The sequence below is a fragment of the Arachis ipaensis genome, chromosome B10 (genome assembly GCF_000816755.2).
Source record: "Arachis ipaensis cultivar K30076 chromosome B10, Araip1.1, whole genome shotgun sequence".
NCBI lineage: Eukaryota > Viridiplantae > Streptophyta > Magnoliopsida > Fabales > Fabaceae > Arachis > Arachis ipaensis.
Genome location: NC_029794.2, coordinates 21,647,671 through 21,668,549, shown reverse-complemented (window position 1 = coordinate 21,668,549; position 20,879 = coordinate 21,647,671). Strand labels below are relative to the sequence as shown.

The window sequence follows — 20,879 nt, the reverse complement described above, 5'->3', positions numbered from 1 at the left end:
CAAACCCTCGTATAGGAAGGTTTGGATGGCGAAGTAAAAGGAGATTGCATAGATATATAAGCATCCGCATCTCTTATTTCGCTTACAATGTAAATGAAATAAGATAACACATATATGAAATAAGATAACGAGATAACGAGATAAGAGCACAAGACAATACATGTATAAACGTGATACGACCACGTCGTCCTATACCTTATCTCGTTTATGTTATCTTATTTCATATACACTGTAAATAAAATAAGAGATGCGATACTTTTCAGTAAAAACGCTCCAAAATGTATATTTTGGTAATTAAAATATTTATTTTATTTATTTAAAAAAAATCCGTCTACTCTTGTAGTGCAACGAAAATTAGAGAAATGATAAATGGTACCAAAGCATCCTTGATTGAATAATATGAAAATTTATTTCAGCCTTGTAATATTCTCCACCTGCCACTTTTCTCTGGTATGTTTCAGATTTCAACTTTGCTCAGTAGCCGATTATTGTTCAATTTGATTGACCTTAAATGTTACATGCGTCCACAAGGATTTTCTTCATATGATCCACTAGTTCTTGCACCTGCTCCCTAGAATGAATGGGTGATGGGTATACACAAGCACAATCCAACTTCCCATTCCTTATGGTGTCGAATATGGCGATCGATGGGCCGACACCATGAGCAGAAGCACAACCCACATAGTCCTCTAATCCAATCTCTTTATGAATGTCATCTGATTCATCAATGATAGGGTCCTCAAAAACTGAAATCAAAGCAGTTCTCATTGATGATGATGGCGTCAAACCAGGGTTCTCGATCGCCTTGCACATTAGGTAGTTCAGGTCAGACATGTCTGAGAAATGCTTGTTGCAATTCATGGCATTTGCAAAGGCCATGTAACTTCTCTTTGCTAGATCCCATAGGGTTTCTCCACATACATCATGTGTGTTCAATATTGCAGAATGATAAAATCCTGAAGCCAAAAACTGAACCTGTTATAATTATAAACAAAGTAACTAAAGCAAATTATTCTGACCACAGAAAACTGGATTATTCCAATATAGAACGCATAAGAGCTCTTATTAATATTAGACGGAAGCGAATAATTTGGAATAGAAAGTTTTCATGTCAAAAAGAAGCAAGCTTCAAGCAATGATCTAATTTATTAACTAGAATTGGTCTTATTAATCAATGATATACCGATCGTCTTAGTTTCGTTAAAATGAGACTATCTCCTCCTGTGCATCCACAATTTTCTTTTTTTTTTCCCATTAGAGTAAAAAATCTTTTCTTTAAACCAGATGTAGAAGTCTAGAGGTAGCAAGAACATATGAAAACAAAACACACATTCTGAAAAGTGCAGATTACCAAGATGGTTGCTGGAAAGGACTGGATCAAGAAGAGAGCGGCAATCAATGAGTGTTACTACACCATACTTCTCCTTTTGATAACTGGGTAGCTTTTTGGAGGCCCGGGCGGCAATCATTCCAGCTGCTGCAAGTGCCCCACAAAGTTTAATTTCTCTTGATTTGCATTCCTACATGATCTTGCAAAATTAATTGTAATATTTTGAATCATCATGACCTTACCAAATCATAGTCAGAATGTCAAATTATCAATTATACTTCATAACAATCAGAATATAAATCCTTGGTAGCCTAAGAAGCAGATCATAGTATACTGAAGAAATATGTGTCAACTATTACACACACCATTCTATTCTCTATCAAATCTTTTCTATTTTCTGATATTAAGCCAAGGAGCTCACAAATGCATGAATCCTCTGTGATAGAAAAGAATTTAATAAAATAATGCAGCTGATATTCGTTGATCTCAACTTTGATCTTAGTCCATACAGCAGATATGAATAATTTATGAAAAGTTTTGATCAAATTATCAAGTAGTCGATTAAAGAGCATGAGTACTAGTATATCAATTTAATGTCAGACAGAAAATCCTTATTTATCATAGCATGACTTGCAGAACGAGTCTCTCCTTTGTTATTGGAATCCAAAGCCAGAAGCCATAACTACAAAATTGTGGATAGAATATACACCAATTCACATGCACTGAGTTCTTTTGAAAGTGGTTCTCTAACAAACCATACCTTTAACTTCTTATTTTAGCAAACATAATGCAGTGATAATTTCTAACTCCAATAATTTATAACACATCCAAATGGCAAGACAGTTGGATTGGTATACACGTCCAATAATTTCTTAAGGAATAATTTCTCCAGATTCCAGAATAAAATGGAGATTCCCAAAGCCCCTCACACTTGTCTCCATCGTGAGTATTATTATCTTATCTCCAGTACATCTTGCCATACTTGGATCTGGATAGCGTTATCAGTTAGGCAAGCCGTATCCTAAAATATTGCACTCTCCAATCAAAACAAAGTTAGCCATACCAACCCGTACTGCCTTTAGTGGTTCACTTTTTCTTTTCTAATAAAATTAATTAAGCGACGTTACGAAAGGAGACAAAAGAAGTAACTAACTCGTCCCTGAAGCAAGAATTTTCTTCCCCCTTTATTCTCTTTATAAAATCAAAGCAGAAATAAATGCATAACTTATGTTTATATGAGCTTAAGATTAAAAAATAAAAAACAAAATAAAAACCTACATATATGCACTTAAAGGGGATTTCTATTACTATGTACGATAATTTAGTGTGTGTGACGATAATAACTTATCTTCGATAACCAAATGTTTTTTCGAATTGGATGTGAAAAGAAAAAAGGAAAGAAAAAACCTAAAATTCCAATCCAATTATCCCACTTATCAAAGGGCCTACACGAGAGATTAGTAGCTATATTGTTTGACATTAGATATCCAAGGTGTGACAAAATTGATCTAATCTAATTATCCGTACCATATATATACATACCTAGTACACAATTTTTATTTTTCCATTTTAAACTTTTTCACTAGTACCCAACTTTTTTTTTTTTCTTTTTCAAAGAAAATACTTTCCATTTAGGCCGTTATATTACATTTTTTTGTACCTATGAGCAAACAATATTGAAGTAGAACTATTTACTCTAACATGGAATCTGTGTTGCTATGGATATGGTAGTTGCAGTAGCTAAACAATTTTAACAATTAAAAAATTGCGTTATTAAAGTCGCACTTTTTTGCTGAAATTAAATAGTCACTGTAATGACTATAGTTATAGATACTATAATATGTACTTTATTATAATTTTTGCTTTTTTTTTTATTTTTGTTATTGCCTTTTGTTCTTTTATTTTATTTTTGCAGGAAAAACTTTGCAGCACAGGCACTAGTTACTCTAAAATGGATTAAGAGGTACATAATCAATCACCAAATCACCTGATTGTCTATTAATCAACTAGTAACGAAGCTGTTGTGATAAGTTCAAAAGGACGTGGATGCCCATTTTTCCTATGAGAAATGAAGCTCCCAAGTCAAAATAATATTAAATAAAGTTTTGAATGTTTGACCTGTTGTATCTATAAATAGGAGGCTAAAGCCTCAGGAGAAAAACAACAACAATAATAATATAATATTTCTCTCTCTCTCTTATTATTTTTTTTTTATATACTTTATTTTAATATTATTCAATACATAATTATATCTATTATATTGATATAGTAATTCTAGTGAAAATTACTACGAGTGTTATCTAATTATATTTCTATATTTTATATTTGTTATCTCTTCCTTATTTATTTATTTAAGTTATTTTACAACACGTTATCAGTACGAGACTCTGATCAAATTTTTAGGAAGACTCAGGTAACAAATTTTCATTATGTCGAAGCTCTCTCATCTTGAATTCAATACTCTTGATATATCTGAAAATAATTATTTATCATGGATATTAGATGCTGAGATTTATCTTGATTCAATGGATCTTGAAAATACCATTAAAGCTGAAAATAATGCATCCCAGAAGGATAAAGCCAAAGCCATGATTTTTCTTCGTCGTCATCTTGACGAAGGATTGAAAAATGAATATCTCACATTAAAAGATCCTACAGATCTTTGGAAAGACCTTGAAGAAAGGTATAATCATCAGAAAACGGTGATACTTCCTCAAGCCCGATATGAATGGACGCACTTGCGTTTCCAAGATTTTAAATCTATAAATGAATATAATTCTGCAATGTTTCGAATCACCTCACGAATGAAATTATGTGGGAAAAAGATAACTGATCATGATATGTTGGAGAAAACTTTCTCAACCTTCCATGCCTCGAATGTGCTCCTACAGCAGCAGTATCGAGAAAAAGTGTTTAAAAAATATTTTGAGTTAATTTTTTACCTTCTTATTGCTGAACGCAACAATGAGTTGCTATTGAAAAATCATGAAGCGCGTCCAGCTGGCGCTGCCCCATTTCCTGAAGTAAATGCGGCAAATCATTACCCCAGAAGAGGTAAATGGCAAGGTTTTAATAACAAGAAAAATTATGGAAGGAAAATGAATTATATTCAAAAGAGAGGATCTCATCAGAAGTGGGATAAAGAAAGAAATATCGGGCAGAATAAATCAACAGAGGATAAGTGTTTCTGTTGTGGTGGAAAGGGCCATTGGTCACGTACCTGTCGTACCCAAAGGCACCTAGTCGATCTTTACCAGGCATCTTTGAAAAAAGATGACAAAGGAAAGGAAACAAATTTTGTTTCAAATGATACTGAAAATTCCACTACTCATTATGATGTATCTGATTTCTTTGAGGACCCTGAAGAAAATATTGGTCATTTGATCAATGATGAAATAGTTTAATATGTGGAATTGTGAAGTATCTATGTAAATAAATATATATAAAGAACTTATTGTTAAGTTTTATTTTCTATGTATTTAAGTTTCAAATGTGATGTATATAAATAATGAAATATTAATGTTTATGAATTTTGAAATCATTAAATGTGTCAAATTTAAAATAAAATTTTAGTATACGACATTATTTTTATGTGTAGTATTTCTTAGAAAAATAATTCCGATCAAGTATTCAATTTAACTGTATATACTACTCATTTTATTATTATTTATCTTTGAAGAGAATGGCAAGGATATGTAATGAAGATGTATGCCTTGCTGATAGTGCAAGTCCGCACACTATTCTCAAAAGTGATATATATTTTACCCATTTTGTGCCAAAAGAAGAATGTGTTAATACTATTATCGGCTCAGGCAATGTGATTGAAGGCTCCGGAAGAGCTATAATTTTGTTTTCTGGAGGAACAAAATTCATAATAAATAATGCACTATTGTCTACTAAGTCTCGAAGAAACTTGTTGAGTTTTAAAGATATTCGCCGAAATGGATATCATATTGAGACAATGAATGAGGGAAATCGTGAGTATTTATGTATCACAACTCATGATTTAAATAAGAAAGTTATATTAGAAAAATTACCCTCACTTTCATCTGGGTTATATTACACCAAAATTAGTGCAATTGAATCACATGCCATTGTAAACCAGAAGTTTACTAGCCCAAATAAATTCATAACTTGGCATGATAGATTGGGTCATCCGGGAACAACCATGATGAGGAGAATTATTAAAAACTCCCATGGACATTCACTAAAGAACCAGAAGATTTTTAAAACTAGTGAATTTTGTTGTGCTGCATGTTCTCAGGGAAAGTTAATTTTAAAGCCATCACTAGTAAAGATTGGATTTGAGTCCCCTGAATTCCTAGAAAGGATTCAAGGTGATATATGTGGACCTATTCATCCACCATGTGGATCTTTTAGATATTTTATGGTCCTGATAGACGCATCTTCGAGATGGTCACATGTGTACTTATTATCTTCTCGCAACCTGGCGTTTGCGAGATTACTGGCTCAAATTATTCGATTAAAAGCACAATTTCTAGAAAATCCAATCAAAGCAATTTGTCTTGATAATGCTGTTGAATTTACTTCCCAAGCTTTTGATGCTTATTGTATGGCTAATGGAATAAGTGTTGAACATCCAGTAGCTTATGTTCACACACAAAATGGGTTAGCAGAATCACTTATTAAACGCCTCCAGTTAATTGCTAGACCCTTACTTATGAGAACAAATCTCCCAACCTCGGTTTGGGGCATGTTATTTTACATGCCGCAGCACTTATTCGTTTGAGGCCAACGAGTTATCATCAGTTCTCTCCTATGCAATTAGCTTTTGACCAGCAGCTAAATGTTTTCCATTTAAGAATATTTGGGTGTGCAATATATGTTCCCATTGCACCATCTAATCACACCAAAATGGGACCCCAAAGAAAATTGGGGATATACGTTGAATATGATTCTCCCTCTATAGTGAGGTATCTTGAGATACAAACTGGAGATGTATTTAAAGCTTGGTTTGTGGATTGTCATTTTTGATGAATCAAAATTTCCAACATTAGGGGGAGAGAATAAGTTTCCTGAAAAGAAACTTAATTGGAATGCATCATCCTTGATGCATTTAGATCCTCGATCAAGGCAATGTGAACTAGAAGTTTAAAAGATTATACATTTGCAAAGAATAGCAAATGAGTTGCCTGATGCATTTTACGATACAAAGAGGATAACCAAATCTTATATACCTGCGAAAAATGTCCCAATTCGAATTGATGTCCCAGTAGGACAAGTAGCCACTGAAGCAAATTTACGCCAGAAGCGTGGCAGGCCTGTCAGTTCCAAAAATAAAAATCTTCGAAAGCGAGAAGATGTAAATAATATTCCTATTGAAGAAGACATAGTAGAGACACCTGCAGTTGTCCAAAATTCTAATATAGTTTTAACGCCAGAAGACGTTCAGGTACCTGAAAATTGTGAAAATGACGAGATCTCGATAAATTATGTCTTTACAGGAGAGAAATAGGACCGAAATAAGACAATTGTCAATAAAATATTTGCATATAATGTGGCATTAAATATCATGCATGAAAGTAAGGATCTTGAGCCAAGATCAGTCGAAGAATGTCGACAAAGGAATGATTGGCCAAAATGAAAAGAAGCCATGAAGGCTGAATTAGACTCACTTGCAAAACGTGAAGTCTTTGGACCTGTAGTCCATACACCAGAAGATGTAAAACCTGTTGGATACCGATGGGTATTTGTGAGAAAACGAAATGAGAAAAATGAAGTTGTGCGCTATAAAGCCCGACTTGTGGCACAAGGTTTCTCACAAAGCCCCGGTATAGATTATGAAGAAACGTATTCCCTTGTAGTGGATGCGATAACATTGCGTTATTTGGTCAGTTTATCTGCATATCATAAACTGCATATGCATTTAATGGATGTGGTAACAGCCTATTTATACGGTTCATTAGATCGGGATATCTATATGAAAGTCCCTGAAGGACTAAAGATATCTAAACCATCCAATGAATATTCGCAAGGATTATACTCAGTCAAATTGCAAAGATCTTTATATGGTCTGAAGCAATCTGGACGAATGTGGTATAATCGTCTTACTGAGTATCTGGCGAAAAACGGATTCAAGAATGATGATATCTGCCCATGTGTTTTCATAAAAAAATCTGCATCTGGGTTCATTATAATTGCTGTGTACATTGATGATTTAAATATTATTGGAACTCTTGAAGAGATTCCAACAATTATAAAAACTCTAAAAGAAGAGTTTGAGATGAAAGATCTTGGAAAGACTAAATTTTGTCTCGGCCTGCAGATCGAGCATATAAAAAATGGGATCTTTATCCATCAAACAACATACACAGAGAAGATTTTAAAAAGATTTTATATGGATAAGTCACATCCCTTGAGTACCCCAATGATCGTAAGATCTTTGGATGTGAAAAATGATCAATTCTGTCCTAAAGAAGAAAATGAAGATATCCTTGGTCCAGAAGTACCATATCTTAGTGCCATTGGAGCGCTAATGTATCTTGCTAATAATACACGACCCGATATATCATTTGCTGTGAATTTACTAGCAAGTTATAGTTCCTCTCCAACCAGAAGACATTGGAGTGGAATCAAGCAAATCTTTCGATATCTTCATGGGACGGTTGATATGGGATTGTTTTATCCATATGGATCCAAGTCACAATTAGTTGGCTATACAGATGCTGGATACTTGTCTGATCCACATAAAGGGAGATCTCAAACAGGATATCTGTTCACATATGAAGGTACAGCTATATCATGGAGGTCCACGAAACAGACAATTGCTGCAACATCTTCTAATCATGCTGAAATACTAGCGATTCATGAAGCTAGTCGCGAGTATTTTTGGCTCAGAAGTCTGATCCAATATATTCTGTCATCATATGGACTGATTGATCATAAGATAGCTCCAACTGTTCTGTTTGAAGATAATACAGCATGCATTGCTCAACTTAAAGGCGGATACATCAAAAGTGATAGAACAAAGCATATTTCTCCCAAATTCTTCTTTACTCATGATCTTCAAAATCAAGGGACAATTGATGTCCAACAGATCCGCTCAAGTGACAATCTGACAGATTTATTCACAAAGTCACTCCCAAAATCCTCCTTTGAAAGATTGGTACATAAGATTGGGATGCACAAATTTCGAGACATTAAATGATGTTGACAAGAGGAGGAAACTGTACTCTTTTTTCCTTGGTCAGGTTTTTTCTCATTGGATTTTTCTTGACAAAGTTTTTAATGAGGCAGTTCCCATCATAAAGGATATTATACTCTTTTTCCTTCACTATCATATAAGGGGGAGTGTTGTGATAAGTTCAAAAGGACGTGAATGCTCATTTTCCCTATGAGAAATGAACCTCCCAAGCCAAAATGATATTAAATGAAGTTTTGAATGTTTGACCTATTGTATCTATAAATAGGAGGCTAAAGTCTCAGGAGAAAAACAACAACAATAATAATATAACATTTTTCTCTCTCTCTCTTTCTTACTATTCTCTTTCTTATATACTTTATTTTAATATTATTCAATACATAATTATATCTATTATATTGATATAGTAATTCTAGTGAAAATTACTACGAGTGTTATCTAATTATATTTCTATATTTTATATTTGTTATCTCTTCTTTATTTATTTATTTAAATTATTTTACAACAACAATAATATTCACAAAAAAAAAAAAGTGTGGTACTTACAGCCACAATCTGGCTCGTGTGGTGAGCGTCCAATTGCAACCTCACAACCTTGGAGCTCCGAGGCGAGTCCGCATCCACGAATTCCAAATTCCCAAGCCTGAATGAGTTCAGTGAGTAACCAAGCATGTCCAAACCACGCGCCCAAAACGGCTTGTTCCTCTTCTCTACCGGTATCAGATCCTCAATCGCCATTCCCATTCCATTTTCCTCTGCCTCTCCATTACTCTCTCCGCCGCATCCGACCTTCCCCAGCAGCTCCCTCAGCAAAGTCACCGCCGCCGCGCGGTCGCATCCCGACGTGTGCAACCGCAAAAACACTCCCCATCGCCTCTCGCTTATCGCGTACACACTCACGCGCAGTACGCCGTAGCCATCGCCACTAGGATCGCGCCACTTGTTCAGGTTCAGCTCGTGCTCCAGAATCAGGTGGAAGTCAGTATCTCCGTCGCCGGAACTGCAGCCGAGGATTGCGGAGGTGGATTGAAGATCGAGGCAGTGGATTTGAATATTGGAGGTTGGGGGAGTTCGGAAGTGGTAGGAATTGGCGTTGGAGTCGAAGTGGATTGTTGAGCGAAGGATAGGATGGTTACTTTGGAGGTTGCGGAGTACGGTTTGGAGTTTGGGAATGTGTGGTGGTTTAGAGAGGAGGAGGCCGAGGACGGTTGTTCCGGTGCCGCCGGGAACTGCCTTGCACCAGCTGTATTCGGTGCCGCCAACGGCACGAGTGGTGAAGTGCTGTTGCAGTTCTTGTTCTTTTTCTTCTTCACTGCTGCTACTACTCATTTTGATGATTCTTCTTGTTGGTGGTTGTATCCGACGAGAGTATGGTATAGAGAGTAACGCTATTTACTTTGGATCAAATGATCAATGATGATGATAGGATTGGAAAGTGGTCCATTAAGTAGAAAATCGGCCAATAAGACCAAACTAATTAAAGCCACTATCGAGTATCCTCTAAAGTACACTATTCAGTAGACAACTCTGACCCCACTCGTCGTCTTCATTCGACCAAAATTAATAAATAATTATCCACACGTCTTCCTCGATCAAGTAAGTTATCAGGGAAGTAAGGAGCATTGTTGTTGTGACATTCGGAGAGCAACAATGTCTATGCGACGATCATAACTGAATAAATGAATAAATAGTTCCAACATAACCCTGGTTCCCATTTTCACTTGATATAAATGTGTTCATCATTACAAGAAACATTAAGTAAACAGGTATCTGCCAAATAATTGACAGGTGAAGAATAAGAATTAACTACATACGACATCATTACCCTAAAATTACAAACATTATTTGACCTCTATATTCCATCCCAAGATGGGATTTTACATAAGTAATTTGGCCTAGATTTCACATTGTATCTCATCACCTGATGCTTCTCAAGCATGGAACTACTACTGGTAACAAAAAAACAATGCAATGTTACAGATACAAACAAATTTAATTTCATTAAGGACCAAAGCATGCAATTTAGTTGAACCATCAGTTCAGTGCGCTAAGAGGAGAACGTGGAATAAGCGATGGTTTCAACTCCTTTACTGAGGATTCACTTGAATTGTTTTCCTGAAACTCCTCAAGAAGCGATTCCACTGGCAGTGATTGAAGAGACTCGATTGTTCCTTTACTCGGAACGTCTGTTTCACATCTTACTGGTGTATTTCCACTAGGCTCATAGTCCTGCAAAGAGAAGACAAAGCAACAAGCCATGCAATGCATGAAAGGCAGAAAAAGTTTAGTGATGCTTCATTGATAAAACTTGTAGTTACTAAATAGAGTTAAAGTACCCTATAGTGCTGTTGAAAAGTTTCGCGAGCCTTCTCTTCAATCGAAGAGGCTTGGCCAGCATGGTCTTCTCTGAAGGTCTCAAGTGTATTTGAATGAGTCTTTACTACATCCAGCATTCCAGAAATGGATTCCCGCTCTTGCGCAGACATGACTGCAAAAATAAAATAAAATAGAGGATCAAATGAATGCAAAATGAGACTCATTTTTAAGAGAAAAAAAATTGACTAGTTTGTTCTGCACAACAGGTAGACCCCTTCATTAAGTTGTTTTAGCTAAGATAAATTTGCAGACACCTGCAGCTGCTTTTTTGCAACCAATTTTGCTATGCAATGAAACCATACACTTACCATCAAACTGCTCAAAGAGATCCTTGCTGTTCTTTGCCACATCTTCCTCTGCTGCAACACGAGCAGAATTGATCCCATGTCATGTTGCTCATTGCTATTAGAAGCATTACTGTACACAAGTGATAGATATTGCATCACATGGAAAAACTAATCAGTTGATCACAAAAGTATTAGTTTAAGAGCGGATAAGGACTCAATGAAGCACATTTTCAATAAGCATGGGCATTACTGACAGTTATTCTCAGTTTCTTACAATCAATTCACTAGATACCTGATTAGTGACACTGCTGCAGAAATATGCTTGGACTCTTTCTCATTTACAGCCTCATGAGTCCTCTTCATATGCTCTAAAGCTGATCCAGCGGTACTTACACTACAGATATAAAAATAAGACACTACAAATTTTACTAAAGGAGGACTTGATCAAGAAACCATGGGCAAGCCACTGACCTTTGCTGCATGAGTAACTCCATACGGCAATGCTTTGCTGCAGAATAATCAGCGGTATCCTTGGTCTCTTTCTCTGCTTGCACACAAAAAGATTGCCATTTCCTTTTTGTATGGGACACAATTTCTCCTACTGATGACACATGTTCGTCGTCTTGTTCTTAATGCTGCTTTGTCTAAGATCAACAAGCTTTTCATCCACCTGAATAATTCACCATCGTCCATAAGAAACTAAACTGCCAACCCAAATAAGAAAGATTTACTAAGAAACATTGACGAAGTAATACTCAAATCGGACCAGATCCATTTGACGACGAATATGATCAGAAACTAAGCTGGTCATATCCGCAATAAGCTTCTCTGAATCTGATCTTGATTGCTCCTGTAAAGAATAGGTCAACCACCATAAGCCACCATAGAAAGAGTGCATTAATATTAATATTTTACATCACAACCTCGAAAGACTTCCTAAAGTCAGCAATACAATTCAGTTGTGTTTGCTCAGCCTCTGATGCAAAGTCTTCAAGCTTTTTTTATTCTTCAAAATCTCCAGCTTGAGTGGCCTCAGATTCAAGAAACTGATTGACCAAGGGGAAAAAGATACTTTGTTAATGTTGAACAGAGATGTAAAATATATATATATATATATATATAAACAAGGAATACAAATTGAGATGGTTCAAACATACTTCTTGAATAGAACGACCATTGGAGGATATCAGAGAAGATAATTCCTCTAAAACACCATCTGAGCTCGCCTTGTGCAAACGGTCATTTTGCACTGTCTCAGTGTGTGATAAGTACAGGTTTCTTAAACCTGTCACTTTGTTTTTTAAATCCAAAACCACCTATACGCAACAAAATGAGGAGAATTAATGAATTATACCATAACATCCATGCAAATGCATAGCGATGAAATAAACAAGCCAAAATAACAACGAACAGTGAATTAAGAGGATTCAACATATTAAATAAAAACATAGAAGAACATGACCAAAAAAAAGCAGCAGCATTAGATAATTGAGGTACCCACCTTATCATGAACACCTAGAAAAGAATGGCAGAGCTTCTCCACACATTTAAGATGTTCACTCTGTTCTGACAGTGATGTCGCAACAATATTGCAAAGATAACCAACCTGCTGGGCAAGCTCTGCTTGAAAATTGTTCACCACAGCCCTGTTATCCAAGTTCAGCTTGTCTTCTCTACCTACGATAACAGATGTATACAAGTCATTAACGTACAACTTGGATTCTTTGTCAATAATTTCACAGAAAAGGATAAATGCCTACCAATTTTCAAAAACAGCGAAGCATTATCCTGAAGAACTTTCTCCAAATCAGCCCGTAATACACAAGCTTGATGAGCTAGTGCATTTTCTGTCAGACACAATTGTTTTAACCACCATCTCAACTTAATACTGCGTAATAAGAGATAAAGACAGAAACACAATAATGAATCTACCTGCTTTTCTCTGCACAGAAATGATGAAGTCTTTCTCTTTCACCGTATACTGAGATCTCCTCAATTCATCCTCTGTGTTAGTGAGCAACTCACTGGTCTTGTTCAAGTTTTTCTGTAGTTTTTTATTCTTTTCCTGATAAGTAGATGTACATTAACATAACAATAAAGGACCAAAACCTTAGATAGCTAACCTGTGTGGTATCAAGTTTGTTGCTCAAATCAGAGCAATGTTGTACTTGCTCAATGTATCTACTATTCAAATCATCATATTGCTGGTCCAAACATGAAAAAAATATCAAGCAAAATAGGAATACACAGGCGCACAATATCATCTGCAGATATAGCTATTGGTTTTTTAAGAAAACTAACCTTCTGATGATTTTCTATAGTCAGCCCCATCTGCTCAATCTGATCTGCCATGGCCTAAACAGTGAAAAATCTTGGATCAATGAAACACCATGAGAACAATATATGAAACCAATTTATATACCAAGCACAAGAATGAGAGGGAAAGAAAAGTAATTCCATTTCAATCTCAGCAGGTGAAATCACATGAAAAAATATTTTCTTATGAAAAATATTGCTATATCGGTACTAATGATGGCAGAAAAAACTACCTTCCTTTCACTTTTTTCTTGATAAAATCTCTCCTTTGGTATATACACTCCATTTTTCTCACGTGTAGAACCTCTGATCAAAATCACAAACTTCATCAGCAACAATGCAATTTTAGCAGTAATATGAAGAGCCAAGTTATTCTTTCCATGAACAACAATGAAATTTAGAGCAACTCACCTGCCTTCAGGCGTTCAATTTCCCCATAAAGATCCTTAATAAGAGTTGACTTCATCATCTTCTGATTAACCTAATTAAAGAAAAAAGGGGAGAAAAAAATTCTAAATCAAGGCAATGAATCACAACAAAACACATGATAAACATCTTCATTACATTGCAGTACAGATTCCAATAAGAAAATAGCCAAAACTAGTAAGGACTAGTTAGTAAAAATTCCTTTAAAAACAAAATGGGATTAAAAGCACTTGATCTGCCCCAGTTCACTTGGTTCATGTGAACCAAAAAGTGAACTCTCATAAGACGTTGCCATTACAAATAATTGATCGAATGGTGTACCCAAAACACTTTGTTTATATGTTTTTATGTATGATACAGATGTAATACACAGAATAACAGTCATGTAATCTTTGTAAAAGCAATATATATATGAGCCAAATTATACTGGTAAAGATGCATGGTGTAAGAAACATCTCGACACTTAAATAACTTTAATCATGAACATACCTCAGGCTTATTTTTAATGTGCTTTGCCCTATGTGCATAATCCAGCGTGCTCAAAGTTTCTTCCAAGCAATGAACTTCAGGGGATACTGTCGCTATGATGCATGTTTTGGTTCTTCCCCCAAGGGAATCACGCAGTAAACGTGTCAACTTGCTATCCCTAAATACCATCTTTTCCGTGTAAGCATATGAATGAGGAATATACAAAGACTCAAAGAGCTTCGACCAATTTGTTTATTAAAAGGAGGTTAACAAAAAAAGAAAGATAAACATAAAAACCTGTAAGGAACGTGACCAAGGTGCTCCACAAGTGCATTGATCACCCGCCCTAAAGTAACCAAGCTCTTGTTTATTTCTCCGGCCTCTCTTGCACGACCCTAAGATATGTTACAAAATCAAACAAATTAAGATTATTGTGTAAAGCCTAGGGTGAAGGATAAAACTAGGAGGTATCCGCCCAATGTATTACCTCCCTAGCACCAGAACGAGATATATTTTCCGAGCCAGCCAGATCCACTAAATTCAGTTTGCCACATTAGATTAGTTCTTCACCTTCTGGGGTTGCCTCTTTGATGTGGATTGTTATTGAAAACAATGAATGTGACCGACTGAAAAAGTTAACTAAATCTTAATATAAAATCAAAATATGACATTCTAAGTTCTAACAATTCAAGCAACCTTGACTGCTTGTTCAACAGAGTTTCAGCAGTGCGTCTTTTGGCAGACCCTCTCTCCAGAAGGGTAAAAATCTCGCTAGTCACAATTTCTTCCTCTAATCCCCTTACAAGAATTCCACCTTTGCCATCCTCCATAAGTGGCAGCTGTTTCTTTTGCTTATCTTCCAAAGAAACTTTCGAAAGTTCTTCGGGGGCAAGCAAATCAGTGATCTCTTCATTGTACAATTCCAAAAAAGTGACTTTGACACTGTACTCAGCATTTTGGCTCTCAAGAGTGTCAAAAATCTGTTTAACAGCTCTAGGAATGACTCCAGCCTCTGCAGGCAACTCTCCATTGGGACCACTCTACAATACAGCAGCCAAATAAATCAAAATAACATTCATTGTGATAGGTAGAATACTAACTAGCACAGATGCTACTTCATACCTTTGACCTTTTGCATTCACCTTCCATAGTGTATGTTTTTCCAGTACCAGTTTGACCATATGCAAATATAGTACAATTAAATCCTTCTAGAACTTCATTTACAATAGGAATAATAGCTTGATCGTAAAGATCTTGTTGTCGTGCATTAGGACCAAAAACCTGCAAAATAGAACATAGAACATGATCACACATCAGATACCCTAAAAACAGTCGCTCCAGTATTCACTTCTCAAAACTTGTTACAAAATTATTATTCATTTCTGTCAATACAAACAATACTAATTTCAATTTGAACAAATCCAAGGCTTATAAGCAAGAAAAAAAATTATTTGCAAATGAGTAGCAAAGTCCATTGAAGAATACCTTGTCAAAAGTGAAAACCCTGTCAATGTGCTTGCCGGCGATGTTTTGAGAGACGGCGACTTCTCTGTTATAGTCATTGCAGGTGACAACCTGGGGGGCCTTGGAGCGCAACTCGTCGTCGCTGAAGGGGCGGCAGAGGAGGAGGACCTGCACGTTCACTTCCATCTCTTTCTCGTGGCGAAGAGACATTGTCGATTGTGGGAGAGGGAGACAGAAAGATGCCCTCTCTTCTTCACTCTGTCTGCGTGAGATGTATCTGAAATGGGGTCGGGGGAAGGAGAGAGAGAGAGAGAAAGAGAAAGAGAGAGTGAGGGGCGGTGACTGTTGAGTTTAAAATTTGAATTTTAGTAATCCGCTCTTTATTGAGTGAAACCCATAATGGTCCCTCAGATTGAGCCCGTGCACCAATGTTATTCTGACTTTTGAAATGCTCTAATTGCACCCTTCAGATTGAACTCCATGTGAAATCCTAGTCCCTCCACCCAATTTCGACGTGACTCAGCAGCCGGAGCGCTGAGCTGGCTGCTTATTGTCCACGTAGGCAGCCTTAAACGGCGCCGTTTTGCGTGGATGGCCTTAATGAATCAACACGACGTCGTTTTGCCTTGGAGAGGAATTGAAACGTTGCTTGGGGAGGGGGTTGATCATTCGTTAGTCTTTCTCCTACTTCTCTTCAAACGTTTCCTCTCGCTGTCGTCCAGAGAATGGTGTGACATTAGGGCACTTTCTGGCTATTGCTTGAGTGAGTTCATTGCCAGGAGAAGGAAGTACGCCACAGGTACGAAGTGGTTAAAGCAGAGGCTATCGTCATCGTCAGCTACAACAAGGTTAGTAATACAGAATGTGTAGTTGAAGTTTAAATTTTTTTTTTTCACTGATGGATGTTCACGTGGTGTCTTGATTGAAGCAGAGTTGATATTCGTTTGGTGTCTTGTTTAGATTTCTGTGTTGTTAGGTTTTTGTGGTTACGTTGTTAGGTAGGGGTTTGGTTTACTCTATTTTTTTTTTTCTTCCTCAAAGAAAGGTTGCATGTGTTTAATTTGTTTGTTAACTTATCTGGCAGATGGATGAAGTACTGGACATTATGTTTCATCATGGAGGAAGTTTTGAGAAGGGCATGGATGAAAAGATTGGTTACTATCCGGACAACAGAAACTGCCTAGGTGATGTTGAGGTGGATAGGTTGGATGTATTTTACCTGAGAAACTATTATAAGGAGCTAGGTTATGACAGAATGAAGGAAGTCTGGTGGCTTGTACCTGGAAAGAGCATAGGGGAGGGATTGAGGAAGTTAAATAGTGATGCAGACCTAAGAGAGATGTGTGAGATGGGTTCACAGAATGCCGGCCTTGTTGATATCCACATTGAACATCAGGTTTCGTCACCTGAACTGATAGAAGGGGAGGAGGTTATGGTATACATTGATGATCAAGTAAGGGACCTTGGGGCTCAAGCTAAGGAAAATGTTGCAGCTGTCCCAGACGATGGTTCTAGGCCAAATCATGGAAAGAATCCTACTGCTAATGTGAGTCGACCTAGAGAGGAAGGGGTAAAAGCATCTGTTAAGGTGCTGTCTAAACAAAAAGTTAAAAAGAAGGCGAAGAACACCCCGAAACCAAGTCAAACAAAAGTTCATAGGAGGTATTGTCTCAGGTCTGCCACTGGGATAGGAGGCACAAAGGCTCAGAAAAGAGGGCAGGGTAACAAGATCCCAGTTATGTTGATGTCATCTGATGAGGAGTCCTCTAAAACTGATGATAGTTCAGAAGATGAGCCCTATAAACCAGTAAGGGAAGACAACTCATCTGATTCATGTGCTGCGGACCCTGTTCCTTCACCTAAGGTAAAGGGTAAGAAGAAAACAAGTAAGGGGAGTGCTTCACAGGATAAGGGTAAGGGAAAGAATAAGATGAAGGAGAAGATTTGTGTTGATGAAGATGCTTATGTGGAGGGTAATTCTGATGTTGAAGTGGATTTTGGAAAAGTTGGAACTGATAAGAATGATGATTATGATGCATTCGATCCTGGGACTGATTCTGATGGTGCCAACTCTTGGCATTCATTGGAGATGAAAATCCCACCCAATTCTGAAGACGAACTAGAAGAGGAGACCGAGTCTGATGAGGTGTTTCCTGTTTTTAGAGAGGGTGCTAGGTTCGGGGAGCTTCACTTGGAGGTTGGAATGAAGTTTAATACAAAGTGGGATTTCAAAGAGGCTGTTAGGGAGTACACCATCCAGAAGGGAAGGCGTATTCGGTTCAATAAAAATGATAGGAATAGGCTTAGGGCAGTTTGCAAGGTGAAGGAATGTGGTTGGGTCATCTTTGCTTGCAAGGACCGAGACAATACTTGCTGGCAAGTGAAGACTTTCAGAGATGATCATAGCTATGCAAGGGAGGATAAGAACAGAGCAGCCAATCATAACTGGGTTGCTAGTAAGCTGGTGAAGAAAGTCAGAAAGTATCCCAACTTCAGGCATTGTGATGCAAACACCTTCTTCAAGACCAAGTATGATCTGTCATTGAATAGGAACTCGATCTCTAGGGCACTGTCTGATGCTAGAAACCTTGTATATGGTGATGAAAAGGCTCAGTATGCAATGGTGAGGGACTATGGGGAGACACTGCTAAAGACAAACCCGGGTTCAACTGTCGAAATTTGTACCATCCCACAGCCAAACGGTGATGTGATATTTGAGAAAATGTATGTGTGTTTAAGTGGCTGCAAGAATGGATTTAAGGCAGGATGTCGTCCACTCATTGGACTTGATGGTGCTTTCCTGAAAACTGTCTTTGGAGGGCAGATTCTCTCAGCTATTGGGCAGGATGCAAACCACCACATATATGTCATTGCTTGGGCAGTTGTAGAAGTTGAAAACACTGCCAACTGGAAATGGTTCCTGGAACTACTGCACGCAGATTTGGGAGATTACAAGACACATGGTTGGTGTTTCATATCTGATATGCAAAAGGTACACTACTGCTAATCCCTTCTGATTTAGTTTCCAATTTATTTGCATCATTGTGTTACAATATCCTTGATTTGTAAGAGGCTTGCTGATATCTAAGTAGGACTAGTGTAGATGCACGATAGTAAAAGTTAGGGACATTTATGGTGCCTTTGTTAGAAACTCAGGGACTATTATGGTGAAAATTAAAAAAGTGAGGGTCTAGTATGGTGAAAATAAAAAAAGTAAGGGTCTAAATGGATGAGCATATAACTATGTATTCAACATACTTCTCTCTGTTGTATCTGTGTTAATTATTATTGGCATCCACTCTGTGTTGCAGGGACTCATAAATGCTGTACAGGAGGTGATGCTCAATGTGCATCACCGTTTCTGTGTGTGGCATTTGTGGAAGAATTTCAACAAGCAATGGAAAGATCTGGAGCTAAGAGGGTTGCTATGGGATTGTGCACGAGCCACAACATTTGAGGAATTCAGGGAACATAGGGAAAAGTTAAAGAGGCTTAATCCAGAGGCATGGGCATACCTAGAAAAGTGGCCAACTCATTCTTGGACAAGATCTCAGTTCAGTCACAAGCCAAAGTTAGACTCAATATGTAACAATGCGTGCGAAGTATTCAACGCAAAGATTAAGGAAGCTAGGAGGAAGCCTATAATCACACTGCTGGAAGAGGTTAGGATGTTCGTAATGAGGACGATGGCCAAAAATAAAGTGAAGTTGGATAATCATATGGGGATACTTCCCCCAGTGATCAAGAGCAGACTGGAGAAGCTGAGGAAGGAATCTAGGCAATGGCAACCAATCTGGGCTGGAGACACCGGATACGAGAAGTTCGAGGTACATGGACACCCTACACACCATGTAGTGGATCTGGGGAAAAGGCTATGTACTTGTCAGTTTTGGATGCTAACAGGTAATGTCTTTAACTGTTACTTAATTATTTAACTACTCTGCCTAGTGAGTCTAATTAACTATGCACCTACTTGTTATTGCTGGATGATGGTGTTGCAGGAATCCCATGTGTGCACGCATGTGCTGCTATTGCTAGGGTCAACAAGTGGCCAGAGAATTTCTGCCACAAGCTCCTCACAATGGAGTCCTACAAAGCCACTTACAAGAACAAAACCAAATAGTCATTCAATATATCAAAAACAATCTAATGTCAATTACATTGTTCATAAACTGGATTACACTGGTTGTGTGTTTCAGCTCTCACCCTAATCAAACCTCCTTCAATAGTAACATCAACACAAACACAACTAACATAAATACCCCTAAACCAAGCACTTGGACCATCAGCTTTACATTTCTCACATCTGCTTCCAGTCTGCCCACCTTCCATGCAATGTTCATCTTCATCCCACCTTGCTCATCTTCTTCATCAGACTTCAGCGGCACCTCATCATTTACCGAATCTGCTCAGAGAAATAACCCACACCAATTCTTTCCACTAGTCTGCAAACAAGCATCAACCTTATTAAACAACTACCTCAAGTAACCAACACTATAAATTTCAGCCAGTAATTGCACTCACGTTATAATTCGGACACCCGAAGAACGGCTTATTAGGATGACTCTCCGTCCCTAACCACCGAAGGACAGGCCTACACCCACAACCACACCACTCTGGAACTGCTGAACGCCGGGCACGCACATTGTTTCCTCTCCAGATTCCAGTCGCAGATGAGCGATTCGACCTACGAGAAGCTTGACTGTCACTCATGGCGGGAGAGGACGAAGAAGAAGAATAAGAGTGAAGAAGAGGGAGAGTTGGACGACGAACCAATTCACATAGGAAGAGGGAAGAACAACTTAGGGTTTATAATTGGTACCAGGGACTACTTCAGGGAATTTCGACATTCTTTGAAGATCCTCCACATCAGCTAGCCGTTTAAGGCTGCCTACGTGGACAATAAGCAGCCAGCTCAGCGCTCCGGCTGTTGAGTCACGCCGGAATTGGGTGGAGGGACCAGGATTTCGCACGGAGCTCAATCTGAAGGGTGCAATTAGAGCATTTCGAAAGTCAGGGATAACATTGGTGCACGGGCTCAATCTGAGGG

At 37.7% G+C, this 20,879-nt stretch overlaps 1 protein-coding gene and 1 pseudogene across 1 annotated transcript; both read right to left on the bottom strand.

The window, feature by feature from the left end:
- LOC107623609 lies at positions 387-10,088 on the bottom strand. Its single transcript, XM_016325938.2, has 3 exons — positions 9,039-10,088; positions 1,352-1,520; positions 387-956 (listed from the first exon to the last, which is right to left on the bottom strand). Exons 1-3 carry the CDS (start codon positions 9,819-9,821, stop codon positions 508-510), a joined length of 1,401 nt encoding a protein of 466 aa, XP_016181424.1. The 5' UTR covers positions 9,822-10,088; the 3' UTR covers positions 387-507.
- On the bottom strand, positions 10,181-16,183 carry LOC107624077 (annotated as a pseudogene).